This window comes from Schizosaccharomyces cryophilus (genome assembly GCF_000004155.1).
Source record: "Schizosaccharomyces cryophilus OY26 unplaced genomic scaffold supercont4.5, whole genome shotgun sequence".
In the NCBI taxonomy this organism is placed as follows: domain Eukaryota; kingdom Fungi; phylum Ascomycota; class Schizosaccharomycetes; order Schizosaccharomycetales; family Schizosaccharomycetaceae; genus Schizosaccharomyces; species Schizosaccharomyces cryophilus.
The window spans coordinates 5,274-21,807 of record NW_013185628.1 but is presented as its reverse complement, the minus strand read 5'-3'; the positions used below and the strand labels follow the sequence as shown (position 1 = coordinate 21,807).

General features: G+C 35.3%; 9 protein-coding genes across 9 annotated transcripts; 7 read left to right on the top strand and 2 right to left on the bottom strand.

The window, feature by feature from the left end:
* The first annotated feature begins 13 nt into the window (after positions 1 to 13).
* On the top strand, positions 14 to 2,490 carry SPOG_00879 (histone lysine methyltransferase Set9). The gene has a single exon (XM_013169056.1). The coding sequence runs from the start codon at positions 1,002 to 1,004 to the stop codon at positions 2,301 to 2,303; it is 1,302 nt and encodes a 433-aa protein (XP_013024510.1). The 5' UTR covers positions 14 to 1,001; the 3' UTR covers positions 2,304 to 2,490.
* SPOG_00878 (uncharacterized protein) lies at positions 20 to 388 on the bottom strand (the record flags this gene model as incomplete). The annotated part of the gene is made up of 2 exons (XM_013169055.1): positions 20 to 157; positions 182 to 388. The coding sequence occupies 2 exons, from the start codon at positions 386 to 388 to the stop codon at positions 20 to 22; spliced, it is 345 nt and encodes a 114-aa protein (XP_013024509.1).
* A 146-nt stretch (positions 2,491 to 2,636) lies between the features above and the next one.
* Positions 2,637 to 4,280, top strand: SPOG_00880 (MatE family transporter; the record flags this gene model as incomplete). Its single annotated transcript, XM_013169057.1, has 1 exon — positions 2,637 to 4,280. The coding sequence occupies one exon, from the start codon at positions 2,637 to 2,639 to the stop codon at positions 4,278 to 4,280; it is 1,644 nt and encodes a 547-aa protein (XP_013024511.1).
* A 301-nt stretch (positions 4,281 to 4,581) lies between these two features.
* Positions 4,582 to 5,451, top strand: SPOG_00881 (complexed with Cdc5 protein Cwf20; the record flags this gene model as incomplete). The annotated part of the gene is made up of 1 exon (XM_013169058.1): positions 4,582 to 5,451. The coding sequence occupies one exon, from the start codon at positions 4,582 to 4,584 to the stop codon at positions 5,449 to 5,451; it is 870 nt and encodes a 289-aa protein (XP_013024512.1).
* Positions 5,452 to 5,765: 314 nt separating this feature from the next.
* Positions 5,766 to 8,824, top strand: SPOG_00882 (medial ring protein Mid1). Its single transcript, XM_013169059.1, has one exon. The coding sequence runs from the start codon at positions 6,032 to 6,034 to the stop codon at positions 8,696 to 8,698; it is 2,667 nt and encodes an 888-aa protein (XP_013024513.1). The 5' UTR covers positions 5,766 to 6,031; the 3' UTR covers positions 8,699 to 8,824.
* A 21-nt stretch (positions 8,825 to 8,845) lies between these two features.
* SPOG_00883 (TIP41-like type 2a phosphatase regulator Tip41) lies at positions 8,846 to 10,161 on the top strand. The gene has a single exon (XM_013169060.1). The coding sequence runs from the start codon at positions 8,939 to 8,941 to the stop codon at positions 9,704 to 9,706; it is 768 nt and encodes a 255-aa protein (XP_013024514.1). The 5' UTR covers positions 8,846 to 8,938; the 3' UTR covers positions 9,707 to 10,161.
* Positions 10,106 to 11,285, top strand: SPOG_00884 (ubiquinol cytochrome-c reductase assembly protein Cbp3). Its single transcript, XM_013169061.1, has one exon. The coding sequence runs from the start codon at positions 10,304 to 10,306 to the stop codon at positions 11,147 to 11,149; it is 846 nt and encodes a 281-aa protein (XP_013024515.1). The 5' UTR covers positions 10,106 to 10,303; the 3' UTR covers positions 11,150 to 11,285.
* Positions 11,231 to 11,960, bottom strand: SPOG_00885 (uncharacterized protein). The gene is made up of 2 exons (XM_013169062.1): positions 11,549 to 11,960; positions 11,231 to 11,498 (listed from the first exon to the last, which is right to left on the bottom strand). The coding sequence occupies exons 1-2, from the start codon at positions 11,728 to 11,730 to the stop codon at positions 11,414 to 11,416; spliced, it is 267 nt and encodes an 88-aa protein (XP_013024516.1). The 5' UTR covers positions 11,731 to 11,960; the 3' UTR covers positions 11,231 to 11,413.
* On the top strand, positions 11,831 to 13,173 carry SPOG_00886 (phosphopantothenate-cysteine ligase). Its single transcript, XM_013169063.1, has one exon. It carries the CDS (start codon positions 12,070 to 12,072, stop codon positions 12,991 to 12,993), a length of 924 nt encoding a protein of 307 aa, XP_013024517.1. The 5' UTR covers positions 11,831 to 12,069; the 3' UTR covers positions 12,994 to 13,173.
* The last annotated feature ends 3,361 nt before the right edge of the window (positions 13,174 to 16,534 follow it).

Sequence of the window (16,534 nt, the reverse complement as noted above, 5' to 3'; positions counted from 1 at the left end):
GCAGTAGTATAATCAGAAACTACTGCTTTCCAGAAACAGTTGGATCCTTAGAATTTTCTTCGTCCACCTCAGTTAAGAGATTTAATCCGTGCATCCCTTTAATCTCTTCCTTTAAAATGGAGTTAACCATCCGGTGCTGTGATAGTGTATTTTTTCCCTGAAACATTTTACTTTTAATCACAATTTGGTACATGCTTCCACATCCTCCAGAGACGTCGATAACTCGAAGAGAGCTCGGGGATAACTTCTCAGTTAAGATATCTCTTATTCTGTTTTCACCGCCTGTAGATGAGAACCGTTTGAACGTTTTCTGGAAATGGCCTCCTCCTTGATGAGGCATGAGTTTAAGAGGACCCTTGATCCATCGACAGAAACGAATGCTATTCATTTTCTAAAATACTTCTTTCAGGTAAAGAATGAATAAAATGAAACGAACAAATTATATAGAATTATAATTAGTAGGTTAAAGATGAATAGGAGAAAAGTCAAAGTAAAATGAATTTCATCACTAACCGAAATATATACTAAAGCTGAACAATTCATTGGCTTACGCCTAGAGCGCCCTGAAAAAGTGAAAGACTATCTATTCACGAATTTATTTTTCTTTCTTCATCTTTCTTTTTATAATTTGTTATCTTTTCCTTGTTTCCTTTATAGAGTATCTAAAATTTCTACAAATAACGTTTGAGACCACAATTGGCGACTAACGGGTTTGAAAGCACAGTTTCCAGTCTGATAGCAAGCATTTGAAATCCTAAAGGTCTTCGAGAAGGATAGAAATAGAAAAACGACCATCTATTAAACGTTGAGAAAGCTGAGGACAAAAGGTACTGTTTCTGATATAGGAGGAAATTAAGAATACAAAGAAATACTTCATCTTACGTTTTGTAACAGAAATGTCTTGTCACAAATTTGCTTAAGTATCATCGGATCTTGCTTTTCAACGTTCACTGTTACAATTTATAGACCTCCGTTAAATGGTCGTGTATTAGATTAACAAAATGCGGAACTCTAAGACTCAGTTGGAGAATTTTGCACTTTTTGATGACATTTGTACTTCGCTTTTTATTGACAAAATACATTATTGGTCTGAAATACACAAAGTTCGAAAACTTGTAAGTCGCTCTATTGAACGGATCAATTCGCAGCTTCTTCTTAATATTGTTATCCAAAATGTAATAGGACGGAAAGATTTGGAAGGTGCAATTGACGAAACGTTAAAACTACACGAATTGCAGCCTATAATCCAAAGATGGTCAGAATCTTCATATAATGCTTTTCTAAGGCACCTTCGTTTGTACTTATCTCTGTATCTTCCTTCTTGTAAGTTTGAAATATGTTCTACTAACAGATATTTTACTTCTACGAAACACGAGGCCTGTGTAATCGCCCGAGAACTCATACAAGCTGGAGATGATTTATTAGACCTGTCAGGAACGATTGTGAAATTAACCGCAAAAGAAGAACGAACTTTGGGGGCCGAGAAAGATTTCAGTATTCTTCATTCAAGTAGATTGGACGCAATGTGCCTATTTTTAGGGCCTGCTCGTTTTGTGAACCATGACTGTGATGCTAATTGCCGATTTAACACATCAGGTAGAAGAATTTGGCTTAGATCTGTTAAGCCAATTCAGCCAGGACAAGAAATTACTACTTTCTATTCATCAAACTATTTTGGTCCTGATAACTGTGAATGTCTTTGTTCTACTTGTGAACGAAAAGGAATAAATGGCTACAGAAAATTCTTTAAATGCCAGTTAACATCTTCAAACCTAAAAAGTATATCATCTAAACAAAGTCAGCAAAGGGAAGGGCATCCTTTCTCAATATCTCAACAAGACAGACTTTATCTCAGTGATTGGGATACCGGCAGCGATTTAAGTAATGCATCGGATTCCGATTTAGATGAAGAATTATCTCTTTATATCCCTCGTCATAAAAAAAGAGTTTGGCCTCGTGAACGAAGATCAATCAAGGCAGCGTTTTTGGAAAAGGCAATAAAATCAGATCAACAAGTCAATTTTGACAAATTTCGAAACGAGCTCAAAAAGAGAAGGTTAAATGGCAATACTGAATATGCTTGTTCAGATTGTCAAGAAGTCTTTATCGATTCCTTGACTCGGGCTCAAGGTACAATGTGCCAAAAATGTTCACGTCACTTTTATCTTTATAAGCTTCCATGGCCGTATCGAAGTAAATCCGAATTTGAAGAGGTTAGATTGAGTAGCCCTACCAAAGAAGTTGCCCAGAAGCAACACACCATGTCGTTGCGGCGTAAAAAGCCTATAAGCTATAACATCTAAATTACTTAGTTAAAAATATTTTTGGTGCATAGATTCATTCATTTGTTCACTAATATCTTTAATTATTAATAGGTGGGTGCTATTGTGCACTACTAAAAAAAAGGTTTCATTCAATCATAATTGATTTAGGGAATAAATGATTTCTTTAAAATTTGGAGGATATAATACAATAAATTGTCAACTTAAGCTGTATAACCAAGTTTGAAACGATTCCATAAAAATTTTGTAGTGCCTCTACGGTAGCGACAGTACAACTTTCCATCACCACTAACAAAAGTAAGAGAGGACTTGAGAGTGTTCTGCTTTCTAATTAAGTTCATCTTTTATATTAATATGGAAAGTGAACAAGAGCCCATTTTAGGGCCAAATTTACAACAACCTCCGAATAGAAGAAGATCGAGCATTGTTTATGGGTTGTCTCGTCCTCAATTTGTTGGTTCTGATGCAACCAGCGTACCTCCTTCCTTACAAGAATTTATTGAAGCACGCCAAAGAGCTTCGAGGCGAGGACATGCTTCTCCTGCCACGGTACCTACTTATGGCTCTTTAGAGGAAGCAGAACGGGAGACCAGTCCTTCTGCTTCAGCATTGAGTGAAGAAATTGATAATGTTCGGAAAAGCACTTGGAAAAAGGAATTCCATTTACTGGTTAAATTTGGTATACCAGTTGTTTTAACATCCTTACTACAATATGGGGAAGTAATCATAACGGTCTTTTCACTAGGACATTTAGGAAAAACAGAATTATCAGCTGCTAGTCTTTCAAATATGACTGCTACTATAACGGCATTCGCCATCTATCAAGGCATTGTTTCTGCTCTTGATACTCTTGGCACTCAGTGCTTCGGATCCGGAAACTATGAATTAGTTGGTCTCCACCTTCAAAGGATTCTTTCTGTTTTATGTTTACTTCAAATTCCAATAATTTTCATCTGGTGGAATATAGAACCAATTCTTCTGTTTTTTAAACAAGACCCTACCACTTGCTATCTAGCGGGTAGATATATGAGGGTTTTGTTGCTTGCTAGTCCTGCATATGCACTTTTTGAGTCTTTAAAACGGTTTTTACAAGTCCAAGGTATATTTCAACCTGTTACCAATATCTTAGCCTTCATTGTTCCTCTCAACATTCTTCTAAATTATCTCTTAGTATGGAGCCCCTGGTTCGGGTTCGGGTTCATAGGTGCCCCTATTGCTGTTACAATTACGCTTTGGATGGCTTGTGCAATTCTTATATGGTATATTGTTAAAGTCAATGGACGTCAGGCTTGGGGAGGTTTTAGTAAGGAAGCTCTTGGAAACTGGGGTCCACTGTGCAGGCTTGCTATTCCTGGCGTAGTGATGATATGTAGTGAATATTGGGCCTTTGAATTATTGACATTTGTTGCAGGTGTATTGGGTACTACGGATCTTGCCTCAATGTCAGTCTTATCTACGACTTCGTCTGTTTCATATACTATTGCTTTTGGTGTAGCTGCTGCTGCAGCTACACGAGTAGGAAATTTGATTGGTGCAGGTAATACAAAACTTGCCAAGCTTTCAACTTACGTCGCTGTATCAGTAGCAGCATTGATTGGTCTTTGCATTACTTCCATTATGGTTATCTTTAGAAATCACTGGGCCTACCTTTTCACTTCTGACAAAGATGTGGTACAGTTGGTAGCTCAGCTCGTTCCGCTTTGTGCCCTAATGAACATTGCAGATAACACTCAGTGTGTAGCTGGAGGTGTTCTACGTGGCCAGGGACGTCAGCGTATTGGAGGCATAGTTAACTTCGTCGCCTATTATATTCTAGCTTTGCCTATCGCTATTGTTTTATGCTTCTACCTTGAATGGGGTTTGTTTGGTTTGTGGGTTGGAATAACTGTTGCCGTTTTTGTAATAGCTGCCGTTGAAACGCGCTGTGCTCTTCATGTCAATTGGGAACACTTGGTTGAAGTTGCTGAACAACAAATTGATGAAGCTCGTAATGTTTGATTTTGGTAACCTTTTTTATTTTTAAGAAAGAGTAAAAAGTTTATTAGTTTTGTTTTTTTTTGGGACGATCCAGTTTGAAAGAAAAAAAAAAAAGAAAATTACTGAACTTAGAACTTCCTATGATCAGTCAATTTCTTGAGAGTTCTTAACTTACTGGTTTTCTGCTTATTTATCTGCTAAAAAAAGCTGCATATTTCATATACGGTAATTAAGGTATCTGAGACCTGAACCGCCTTCACCCAACCAACCTCATCTTTGAAATAAAAAACCATCAGAACCTTAAAACTATAAATTTTCGTTAATGTCTTTGGTATCTTATGATAGTTCAGATTCCGATGAAGAATATGAACAACAGATTCCTACAAAATCGACGTTTAATGAAAACTTGTTTCAGCATGCGAGAAGAGTTCCTAAAGAGATGGCAAATGATGAGAAAACAAAAAGAAAATCAGAGATTTATGTGGATAATAAGAGGTATCTAAATGATGATTTAAAAGAAGATGATACAAAACCGATTAAGAGAACTACACAACATATCAAGGATCCTGTAACGCTTAATGAAATTCTGCCCGCCCCTCATTATGAAAAACCTATTCTCCCAAAACAATCAAAACGTTCCGACTTAGAAATTGAAGCTGTACATGATGATACAGAAATAAATGATGACGAGAGTTCAGCAGTCGCCAATTTAGATGATGGTGCGGAAAAAGCGAATGTCGATTCTATTTCACTTTTTAATGTGTCAGATCCCTCTAAGCGTACGTATGAAAGATCCGCAGTAAACGAGCCAAATTATGAACCCATCTTTGTAAAACCTCAACGAAAGAAAACGCGCATTAATGCAGAGTCTCCGAAAATTTTGGATAAAACCACTTCGCAACCGTTTAACAAGGTACAGGATACCGAAAAGGTGCTGTCGCCTGAAACGGATATTATTGAAGGAAGGCGGAAAGAAAAGGTTCGATTTATCGACGTTGATATGAATCAGTTACCTAAAGTGGATGCTCATGAAGATACTTCAGTAACACCATCAATTAAAAGTGTAGCACCTGGTCGGCATCAATTATCATCTTTGGTTGGAATGGCTGTTAGCCAAAAGGAAAGTTTTGAAACTTATTTTGAACAGCAACGCGCAAATAAAAAGGCGTCATCAAAGAGTTATGGATTTTAATGATTATATTATTTTTGAGTATAGGGACAATAATAAAAAAAGAGTGCAAAGTGCATTTTTTCTTCAGAAGAGACTTTTGAAGTATACATGGGGAATAAAGGTGCTAGTTAGGTTATTAATTTACTTTTTGGTGATCACTACACAATTTTTTGTAAAGCCCTCTTTCAAGTTCCACTGTGATATTATTTAGCAATTATGAGTTTTTATTTCACGTTTGGTATAATTATACTTTATTTACGATATCTTAATCTTCTTTATAAAAGTTATTCTTTTAGTATCCTGTCCATCTTCATTCTCCCTGATAATGGTGTTCTTAGGAATTGACCTTCGACGTGGACTTACTTCTTCACATCCAGTACCCCTCTGAATTCCCTTAATTCATGAAAGTTTCTAAATAAAAAAGATATAGGAGCTATCATTTAAATTATATAATTTTGAACAAGTATCAGTTAATTATTTGTATTTATATCCACTAATCACTCTTTTTGACGCTCACACTCGTTTATTATATTATTGGTAACGAAATTGGACCTATTATTTTAAAGTTTCATTAAAGTCTTCGAAAAGTAATAAATACAGGATGGAAGACAATAAAAGGAAAGATATTTATACGGGAGAGCAGTCGGTCACTCAACTCAATTCTGAATTGGATACTCAGGCTACTCCAATGGGTGAAAAAACACCTTTGTTTTTTGAAGGACCTAGCTTGGATGCTTCACCTAATAATGCATCAAGGTTATTGTCTAACGAGAGCGGTGAACCTTCATTTGGTAATATGTCAGAACTTAACGTTGCTACCGACCTTTTGGAATCATTGGATTTACGGAGCATGTATATGCAAGGATACGGTCACAATGATGCTTTATTTTATTCATCCCAAAGCCCCACTAAAAAATCTGATGGCTTTTCTTTGGGTCGACGCTCAAATCCTTCTAATGAAGAACGAATTCCTAGCTTAACACATACTACCGGGAGCTCAAATATTTCTTCTGGACCCTCGATGATTAAAGACGATGGTGTACCAGTTAGCCAGGATGATCACTACATAGAAATGGCTCCAAATAATGTTTACCCAGAAGGAGCTGCTTCACGAGATGATTCTTTATATGATTCTAATCTTATCTCATCGCCTTTTTCACCTAAGAATACTCCAGCTGGTTCTTTACTTAAGCCTGGTGATAATTTTACTGAAGCAGAGGTTAATGACGGTTTACCTTATTCAGTTTCTTATACCGGTAAGCCTTTGCCGCCGCTACCTTTATCTGCAGAGAATCATTTTCGAGCTCTTCCGAATACGCCAAAATTGCTTTCTTCTAAGGTCAATTATGAAGTGCCATCCGATGATCCTTCAGCGACTGAAAGCATAGATTATCACCCTCAACAGCCTCTTGCACCCATTCAGGAAGCACCTGTGGAAGATACCACTGAACGTATTTCAACGTCCGTTTTTGATGATGATGCAGATAAATCATTAATATCTTCTGATGGTCTTCGTAAAAAAGTGCATGCCAAATTGGAAGCTAAGCGTGCTTCTGATGGTAGTTTTTACTTAAGCTCATCTCAAGAGGACGATGGATGTTCGAAGGAATCGATAATGAATAAAGAGCAAATTCCCAATGTTTTAGAGGATTATATGAATATGGATGAAAGTGAAAAAATAGCTACGAATGATAATTCTGGATTATCTTCAGGACATGGATCTGTTACCTATAAAGAGGTTCCCCGATATTCCCTTGCTGCTGCCAAAATTAAATTTAGTATAGCTAGTCAGCGAGGTCGCATCAAAAGCAGTTCCTCAATCGACAACTTGAGTGCTATACTAAGTTCAGAAGAACTTCGACACAAGTCGATGATGACTCCTATTCCTGGCTCCAAACGTACCTTTAGCAATATTACTGAGAATGATATCGCAGGTCAATCAGACTTTGCTCCAATTAGTCCGCAATCACAAAGAGGAGGAGCATGGAATATCTCAGAAACAGGAACTGTTGCTTTTTATGAGCCGACTTATGAAATGTCAGACGAAATCGATGAAGTTAGGCAGTCTACGCCCGTTTCAGATCAAGGATCAATTAATCGACCCAGATCTTTGGAACTCAGTCGTTCGAAAACTAATCGCATGAATAAGCCTAGCATGAGACCTGGTGCTGTTGGAGTTGAGAATGTTGCTCCTCGGCCATCAACTTCGCTGGGTTTTGTTAAACAAACCATCTTTGAAGATAAACCTAAATCTATGCCAGCAAGTGGCCGCTTCTATATTCATTTAAATTATTTTCGAAACTTTTCCTCAATTTTTGTTGGAGATCAACCAGGTATGAAAATAAGCGTAGTTACTCCTTCCCAGAGCGTTCAGCTTCCGTGGCAGTTGAATAAAGGTAATGATAGGTTAGACCATGATTTTGCCTTTCCTGCCGATGATAAATTTACGGTCAATTTCATGTTTTTTGATATGCTACACGGTAAAAACCGAGACATGAAACAAGCAAGTTCCGCGAAAAGTGACTCAGACCCCGTCAATTTGGAAAGTAAATCGAAAACAAAGAAACTCTTTGAACGTCTTTTTAATAGACGCAAAAAGAGAAAACTAGCCAAGTCTAATTCTTTGAGTGGTGGTAAGCAAAAAATCGATAACCCTGTGAAAGTGTCAGGAATGGCCACTCTGGCATTATCTCGTGTTAAGGATAAATGTTTTGGTAAGATTTTAGCTACAGAAATTCCCATTAAGATGCACGCTGTTTCTGGTAAATCTGATCTGAGCCTGAATGATATTATTGGAAATTTGTCAATAAGTTGTCTTTATATTCCGGAGCTTTCCATTCCAGAATCTGAAATGCCTATTACTTTAAATCAAGCTAATCAAGACCTCCGACATGTTCGGCAGAGCTATGTTTACAAAGAGGGTTATGTTTACAAATTGGAAGGTACATCTGTTCGCAGACGTTTTGCTGTTTTGCATTCCAAGAAGATTAGTTTTTATACAGACAGAGGTGGGGATTTGCTTTATAGCTTGAAGGCTGTGAGAGATGCAAATAATTTATCTATAAGAGATTGTGACAAAGATTTATTAAACTTAGGAATGACGAGGGGAATCCAACTAAATACCGATAAAGGTGTTCGTATTAAGTTTTACTTGGAATCTGAGAAGGACTGTACAAAATGGCTTCAGTCGCTGAATACACGGTCTTTGATATTGGAAAGAGGAACTCAAACACCTTGGCTTAAAGAGTTTGTTAAGCTTGTTCATTAATTTTGAGTTTTAATCTTGTTCAATAATACAAGTTGGTCTACTGTTTTGTCTTACTTATTTGAATAAATATTTTAATTTTATTGAAAACTATTAGATTATATGTATAAATACATTTTAATATTGGTAAATTGAATATACCTTGTTAGAACTGTACAGAGTTTCATGTATTATAATCACAAGCACAAGTGCATCCAACTCAAGCTCATATAGAACCAAAGGATAAAAGCTGTAAAAAGGAACATGGATCCGAAAATAGAAGAATTTAGTTATGGTTTTTGGAAAATTAAAGCTCAAAGAGGTGCTATCTTGAAATCATTTGAGGTTGATAATTTGCAGACAGAATTAGGATTTGCGCCTCCTGAGATGACCTTTGGAAAGAATTTCATTTCAATTTATTATAAAGATAGCCCAATTTATGGTTTTTTTACCAAGGATGCTCTAGAAACGGTGGGTAAAGGACCAGGTGAATTAATGCAAGTTTCGTTTGCAGGAGATTGGATAAAATCGAGAAGTAAAACTGGAGAAAGTTTTCCAGTTGTTTCTCCTTATGATTGGACTTATTATACCGAATATCAAGGTACGCTTTTGGATCGAAAGCGTCATTTTGAAGAAATTCGAGATCATATACCTGCGAGGAAGATTTTAGAAGCTGGTACTAACTTATGGTACAACGAGCTAATTTTATTCGAAGATGAATTAGCTGACAATGGAAAAGCAATGTTTGATGTTCGAGTACGGGTAGTGAAAGGACATTTGATATTGCTAGCAAGATTGGTAATGCGTTTGGATAATGTTATAGTACGCGTGAATGAGACAAGGATCTATATCGATTTGGATGGTAAACGAATAATGAAAGACTTTCGTAAAAAAGAATCTAATTATGAGAGCGTCATCAAGCGTATACCCCTAGGATCAGATAAAGCAAGACTTTTGGACGATAATAACTGGCTTAGTGAAAGTCTACCATTGCTGTATCATAAAGTATCAGAGCTTCAAGATGCACTTTAAATTGACCTGCGCAGTATTTAAATGAAGTTTTGCAAGTTTGTATAGCTGATAATTGGCTTTCGATGGTGGAACAATAACTATTAACCCTTATGCACTGTTTCCTTTTTTGAATGTATAAAGGCCACATATTGCATGAGCTTTTACAAAAGCTATTACGGGCGGAGAATGTTTACTCAGCATTTGATCTCATAATGGATTTGAGTTGGATGACCCAAGTTTAATACTTTTCTCCTTATATTTATGTAATATTACACTGATTTATTCAATTACCCGAAAGTATGCAAAGTAATGATTATAACAGATTACGGTTAATTTTAGAATATAGCAAGCAACACCTCTTGAAATTAATTCTGTTTATTAAAAGTAATATACACCGTTATTTTGTTACCTTTGGTAATGCAAAGTTTCAAAAATGGGTGGGAGCATGTCAAAATGTTACATTAATGGAGCCTGCATTAACCAACACTTATACCTTGAGATTTCCTGTTCGCCCTTTCGGAAAAAAGTTAATCGTTAAGCTATTTGACTCATACTCTAATATACTTTAAAAAGCGTAAACCTTGAAATTTTGAGTTAGAGGTACGAACTGAGGGAATCATGCTGAAAAGTTGTACACAGCTGCGTTTAGGCTCCGAAGCCAGATTGAAGTTCTACAAATTTCAAAGCAATCGGATTACCCCTATAAGAGGTTTACATAATGCCTCTGTTTTATCCAAGGAAACCGCAGGAAAGGCAAAGGTGAATTCCCTTAATGATTCAAAGTATAAACCATTAACTCCCCCAAAAGATCCAAGAAACATCTCCCCTCCTAATAGCTTTTTAGCTAAAGCGAGTTTATTATTTCAAAAAATTATCTCGCCAAAACAGAACATGTTTTTTGAGGCTACCAGTACTGCGAGATATTTCTATTATGAAGCTTCACGCCAAGCAACTCCAGAAAGGGATTCCCAAGATGCATTTCAGTTTTGGTTTCGCAGGTGTGAAATTCCAATGACATTTCAATCTTGGTTTCAAATCACACAATTGCACCTTTGGATTCTTCAAACACGGATTCGCGCCCTTCAGCCACAAGAAAAACAGGCGCTCTCACAGGCTTTAGTAACTCGTTTTTTTGAAGATATGGAATTCCGCATTCATAAAGATTATAGGATTAATAGCGATCGTATAACAGGAATGTATTTGAAGGATCTATTTCAACAACAAACAGGTGCCATTTTTGGATACGATCAATCAATGTTAGGTAACGATGCGGTTTTGGCGACCGCGATTTGGAGAAACCTGTTTGCTGGAAGTCATAACTTAGACTTGACTATCCTAGCAGAGATTGTCGCTTTTGTGCGTTTGAACGTTTTTGAACTATCGAAGATTTCAAATGACGAATTCATGAGTAGTAGAGATGCCTTATTCATTCCACCGGGTCAGCAAATTGAAAAGGTTTATTAATGAACTTATAATACAAAAGACCCGCTGAAGTAATTTGAGAGTCGAAATTATCAATTGTTAACCTTTGTTAGCTTCTTTAGCCCGATATAAAAACAATAAATCAACGATAGCTTGAGAACATATGTGTAAAAAATAGAATGTAATATTGACTATTATTAAAAATTTACAAGGAGAGCTTTAGTGACTTTAGTAACAGTAAGGTCTTTCCGACAAACAGTAAAAATTCTTTAGCGGAATTTGTTGAGTTGGTAGCAACTTATTTATCTACTTCTCGGTTTGGTTTTTGAATGCTTTCTGCTTTTCTTCATCTTGATGGCTGCGTAATCCCCATTCAGATGTTTGGTCGATTCTATTTTTTTATCATGTTAAATTCAGTTCTAGGTAAAACATAAGACGTACGTGTTTTTAAGACAATCTCTCATAACATGACTTTGCTGGCGACATTTCCAAATCACACTAATAGTTCGGTTTGTTGCGCATTGAACAAAATCTTCGATTTCCTTTTGGCAATTCTTTTTCACCTTCTCTTGATATATTGATCGTATCTCAAATTCTTCTTGAATAGCTGATTTATTGCCCATAATCAATTATCTTTACGGAGACTACAAAAAATTTTGGGAAATTGTTGTTATACAGTTGAGCTAATGATTATAACAAAAAGGATGATTGAATTACCCTTATGTAAGGTTGGCAGCGTATCTAGGCTCTGGAAGCTTCAAGTCAAATTAGATGTTGGCAGTAAATTGTGAAAATGGTGCGTTATCGAATTGAACTTGATGTTGACTAGCAAACATATATAAAGTCATTGAAAGTAAAATATCCAAACTTATTGGATATTTTTAATATAATATAAAAGAGTTATTACGTTTATATACATAAAAAAAGGGAAAGAAACGGTAAATCAGCAAGCATCAGACAGTATGGAAGGTGAAGACGCGATGCGATTTTTTATTGAGAATCCGGCCCCTTCTACTTTAGTCGATGTGGAAAATAAGGTTAATAAATTCATTGATTTGCAGCCTAAGGATAGAAACATCGTTTTAGTCACCAGCGGAGGAACTTTAGTTCCTCTGGAAAAGAACATGGTTCGGTATATAGACAATTTTAGTGCGGGAAACCGGGGGGCTGCATCTGCTGAGTACTTTTGTAAATCAGGGTATGCTGTAATTTTCCTCTATAGGAATTATGGTATGAAGCCTTTTGTTCGACACTTTGAAGGACCATGGACAGGTATCTTTACTAAAAAGAGTGTCGGATCTTCTTCATCTTGGGAAATTAAAGATTCTCTGAGGAATGTGTTGAATAATTCACTTGAAAACTTGGAGCTCATGAATGAGCGGAATCAGTTACTCTGTCTACCATATACGACGCTTACTGAATACGTATGGTATCTGAGAACTGTAGCAGAATGCTTAAAATGTATAAGATCAAGAGCTTTATTCTATTTGGCGGCTGCTGTTAGCGATTTCCATATACCTTCACAAGATATGAGTGAACACAAAATCCAAAGTGGGGCTGGAAAAGATAAACTTGAACTCACTATGCGCCCCGTCCCAAAGTTTCTTCGATATTTGGTAGATTCTTGGGCACCAGAGGCTCTCATTATTTCGTTTAAACTAGAGACTGACGAGAACATTTTGATCGATAAGGCTAGGACTGCTTTACACCGCTATAATCATCAGCTAGTCATTGCTAACTTGTTATCGACTCGGAGAAGGTCAGTTGCGTTTGTCACACTTGATTCTGTTGCATGGTTGCATCTTTCTGACGAGGATTTAAGAAACGGCGTTGAAATTGAAGATTACATCGTTTCTCGGTGTGTTCAATTGCATAAAGCAGCTTAATGTGAACGTTAGTTCTGACAATGTACAATATTTCACGAAAGTACCGCTTCGTACTTCTACTCTAGAAAGTAAATGTCGTTTTTGTAAGTTAACGACAATAAAAAGTATGCTCAAGGTAAAAATTGATTAAGGGATAGAACTATAAGTAACTTCTTAATTAATTAAAAGGTCAGTCAGCCATTTGATTCAAATTCTGTAAAACTATAATATACTTTATTCATTGATACCAAATAAATCTAGTTTATAATGATCAGTAATAAACAGAAGATATGCTTATAAGTTGGGAGAACCGCAAAATTATGGAACTGGTAGAAACACGGTTTATTTACATGAAGGAGTCATATGAAACTTTCGTCTATCAATTGCTTTGAGACTACCAAATCTAGTTTACCTTTGAACAAAAAAAAATAATAATAATACACGGAAATAAATTAGTAAAATATAAACTGTATAAATAACCTGAAGAAGTATTGAATATTCAAGGATACGATTTTGTCGCTATAAAACATCGATGATTAAATTGTTTTGTTCAATTTTGTAATAACGAAAGCAAGTATTCTTAAAAGTTACAGGTAAAAATACATAGGTCTTGATATACATTGCATGCAAGGTGAAAGTTTCTAAGATGCTGTCGTTTCTAATGTAAACAAAATCTATTATCGAAGGGGACATTTTTGATTTATACATATTATATAGACATCATACAGTTATATTCGAAAAGAACGCCTAAGCAACAGTTACCAGTTCCCAAGAAAATATAAAATAATTTATCATTGAAATGTCTACTATGTGTATTTAAGTCAGCTAACATTCAAAGAAGGTGAAGAGATAAAAGACATGAAATAATAGAATGGAGTAAATAAATTCTCAGTTATATAAAAAACTTAATGATGAATGTTTAGAAAACGCCAACTATACCTAATTTAATATCTAAAAGTATGTTCTTTTATAAGTTATGTTCAGGTTCAATATGAATAAGTTTTCAGAATGTAATAATGCATAAATTCTGTGCCATAGTAAAGCAGCAATTTTGTCACTTTGTATTCGTTTGAACCCCTGTTAAAAAAATTTAGTTTGCTTTAAAAAATGGCTTTCTGTAACAATTGTATGCTTAGCAATGTTATCCATAGGGTCGTTATTTATCATGATAAAAAGGTCAGGTTTAAACTTGAAGGTACGGTTGCTAATGAGTAATAATATATTAAGCATTAAACGATATTTTTTCTATAGGATGATAAAATTATTCTATATATAAATAATACGTATTAATGTAAGATAATATGCACTGCTTTAGCGATGACATATAATACAACTTGTATAAGCATGGAAACTATCCGTTTAAGCTGCTTGTATTAACGCAATGACATTATTAGACGATAATGAAAGCATAGTTGAAGTCAGCGAAAAGTTATAAAGTTAGGACAATTTAAGACAAGCCTGGAGTATAAATAAACTAAAGTCAGTAATTACAGCATAATCTTCTCGTCAAATACTAATATTTATGTTAGATACTGAACTTTCCTTGTATATATATGAGCATCAATTTATATCATTAACCGGTTCACGATATCGTAATAGAAATAATGAAAGCCAACTACATTACTAAATAAGGAAATCCTTAAGTTATTAAAGTTTACAAACCTTATATTGCGCTTTCAATATAGAATAAGTACCAGAGTGATTTTGAGAATACATCATGAACGAACGCTTATGAAAATTAAAGATAGAATAGACTAAATTAAAAAAAATAAAAAGTGCGAGAATAAAATAGAAACCGACTGTAAACTAAAAGTTTATAAAAAGAATGCAGAAAGGCTTCATAGAATCGGCTATGTAATGTCGCATAATTTCGTATCATTATTTCTTTCCCATCTTTGAAACTTTGCATATAAAAGTATTGCTTATGATTACAATTCGATAAATATATAAATTTCCTGACTTTTGTTTTCTATAACGATTCATCGGAAAGCGAGATCGTTTGTGCATTACTATATAGACTCGATGCTTGTAATTAGTAGAAGACCAAATGGATGAAGACAAACTTCGCTTGGGATTGAATCCAATGCTTCATCAAGCGTGAGTGATTACTCGGTAATATAAAACTAATTACCCCTCTTAAAAGTTTCGGTAGATACCATACACAACGATTCCATTTTCAGCCTTACATGCCAAAGGTGACGAATGTATATGAAAAGAAAAGGTCTTATTTATCGTAATACCTTTCAAAGATACACGTATAAAAATTTGGAGATGTGAATTTCAAGAAATCAAATTAAAGGATGGCTAATATATATTTTAGGGGAATAGGGAACCTACAACGACTTCCGCTTTCTCTTTAACGTCTCTTTCCCACTGAATGCAATAATTTTCAATCTCTTATTAATTGCTCTCTTTTCTTTAATGCATATAGAAGTGAGCTACAAAAGGTTAATAGTTTGATTTCCCATGAGAGTGTAGTTTCGAAATTGTGAAATTGATTTCACTCGTTCAAGCTTTTCTTTTCTTCCATAATGCGCATGATCTAGAGGATAAATAAAGCTCTCCAGGTCCTATGAGTATCAACTATAGTTGTTGAGCGGCATACTAGAGGAATCATAAAGTGGAGATTCTTGTAGTTGAATCAGTCTAGTTATTTCCTAAAGAAGCTTCTAGCCTCGTCAATCGGGAGTGTAGCTTATTATCATTCAATGAAACATATTACCAAAAGCCCAAATAAAATGAACAATTAATTCATCACCGTCCAGAACGATACGTAAACCAATGAATATGCCAGTGCCCATAACTAAGCTATATATATAATATTATTCTATATGATTTTATTTTCGCTTAGCTTAATTATATAATGAACGTTTGGCTAAAGTTGAAGATCAAAATGACGCAAGCAATGACTTGCGAAAACGAACTCGACAATTCGAACAGATGTCGTGTCATACGATGACGAAAAGGGCGTGTTAATGTATCATATATCCAGTCTAAGCTAACCAATCAGCTGGCTTTATTCACAAATGTTCCCAGCCTTATCTAAGTTGCTATAAGGTAGCTTAAATAAGGTGTAAATAAAATTTGATAGACACTTAGGTAAGCATCAATAATGTTACCATTCTTCATATGCATTGAAAGTAGAAATGGGTTTTAATCACTTGAATATGCTAAAAAGGAAAAACGCAAACTAAGACGACTTGAAATGATGATGACAGCGGATTTTTATTTTCAAAAAAAAGGCAATAATTAAGGACTGATGCTTGTCATTATCCTTCTTTTCGTTAGTTCTGATTGAATTAATTTCTTTTTCTACGGTGAAGCACCATAGACGGTTATCGTATTCTGATAATTTCAAAACGTACCAGAAGAGTAACCCATCGTTCTCTACTGAGTATATAATATCGCCATTTAGTAAATAACAACTGACAAGGTAAGGGCAATAATTGAACTACTCTAACGTCGATATAAGCCTCAAAAATAAAGCTGTAAGCTAAAAACTTGATAGGTTTGTTTTGTTCCTTATGATCCATCACTCCAAGTCGCAATGGTGTAGTTGGGA

Excerpts from the sequence above, each read along its gene's own strand:
- SPOG_00879 (XM_013169056.1), top strand. The coding sequence starts at position 1,002 with ATGCGGAACTCTAAGACTCAGTTGGAGAATTTTGCACTTTTTGATGAC.
- SPOG_00882 (XM_013169059.1), top strand. The coding sequence starts at position 6,032 with ATGGAAGACAATAAAAGGAAAGATATTTATACGGGAGAGCAGTCGGTC.
- SPOG_00883 (XM_013169060.1), top strand. The coding sequence starts at position 8,939 with ATGGATCCGAAAATAGAAGAATTTAGTTATGGTTTTTGGAAAATTAAA.
- SPOG_00884 (XM_013169061.1), top strand. The coding sequence starts at position 10,304 with ATGCTGAAAAGTTGTACACAGCTGCGTTTAGGCTCCGAAGCCAGATTG.
- SPOG_00885 (XM_013169062.1), bottom strand. The coding sequence starts at position 11,730 with ATGGGCAATAAATCAGCTATTCAAGAAGAATTTGAGATACGATCAATA. Across the intron at positions 11,499-11,548 it reads AGAGATTGTCTTAAAAACAC|AATCGACCAAACATCTGAAT; the intron begins GTACGTCTTATG and ends ATAAAAAAATAG.
- SPOG_00886 (XM_013169063.1), top strand. The coding sequence starts at position 12,070 with ATGGAAGGTGAAGACGCGATGCGATTTTTTATTGAGAATCCGGCCCCT.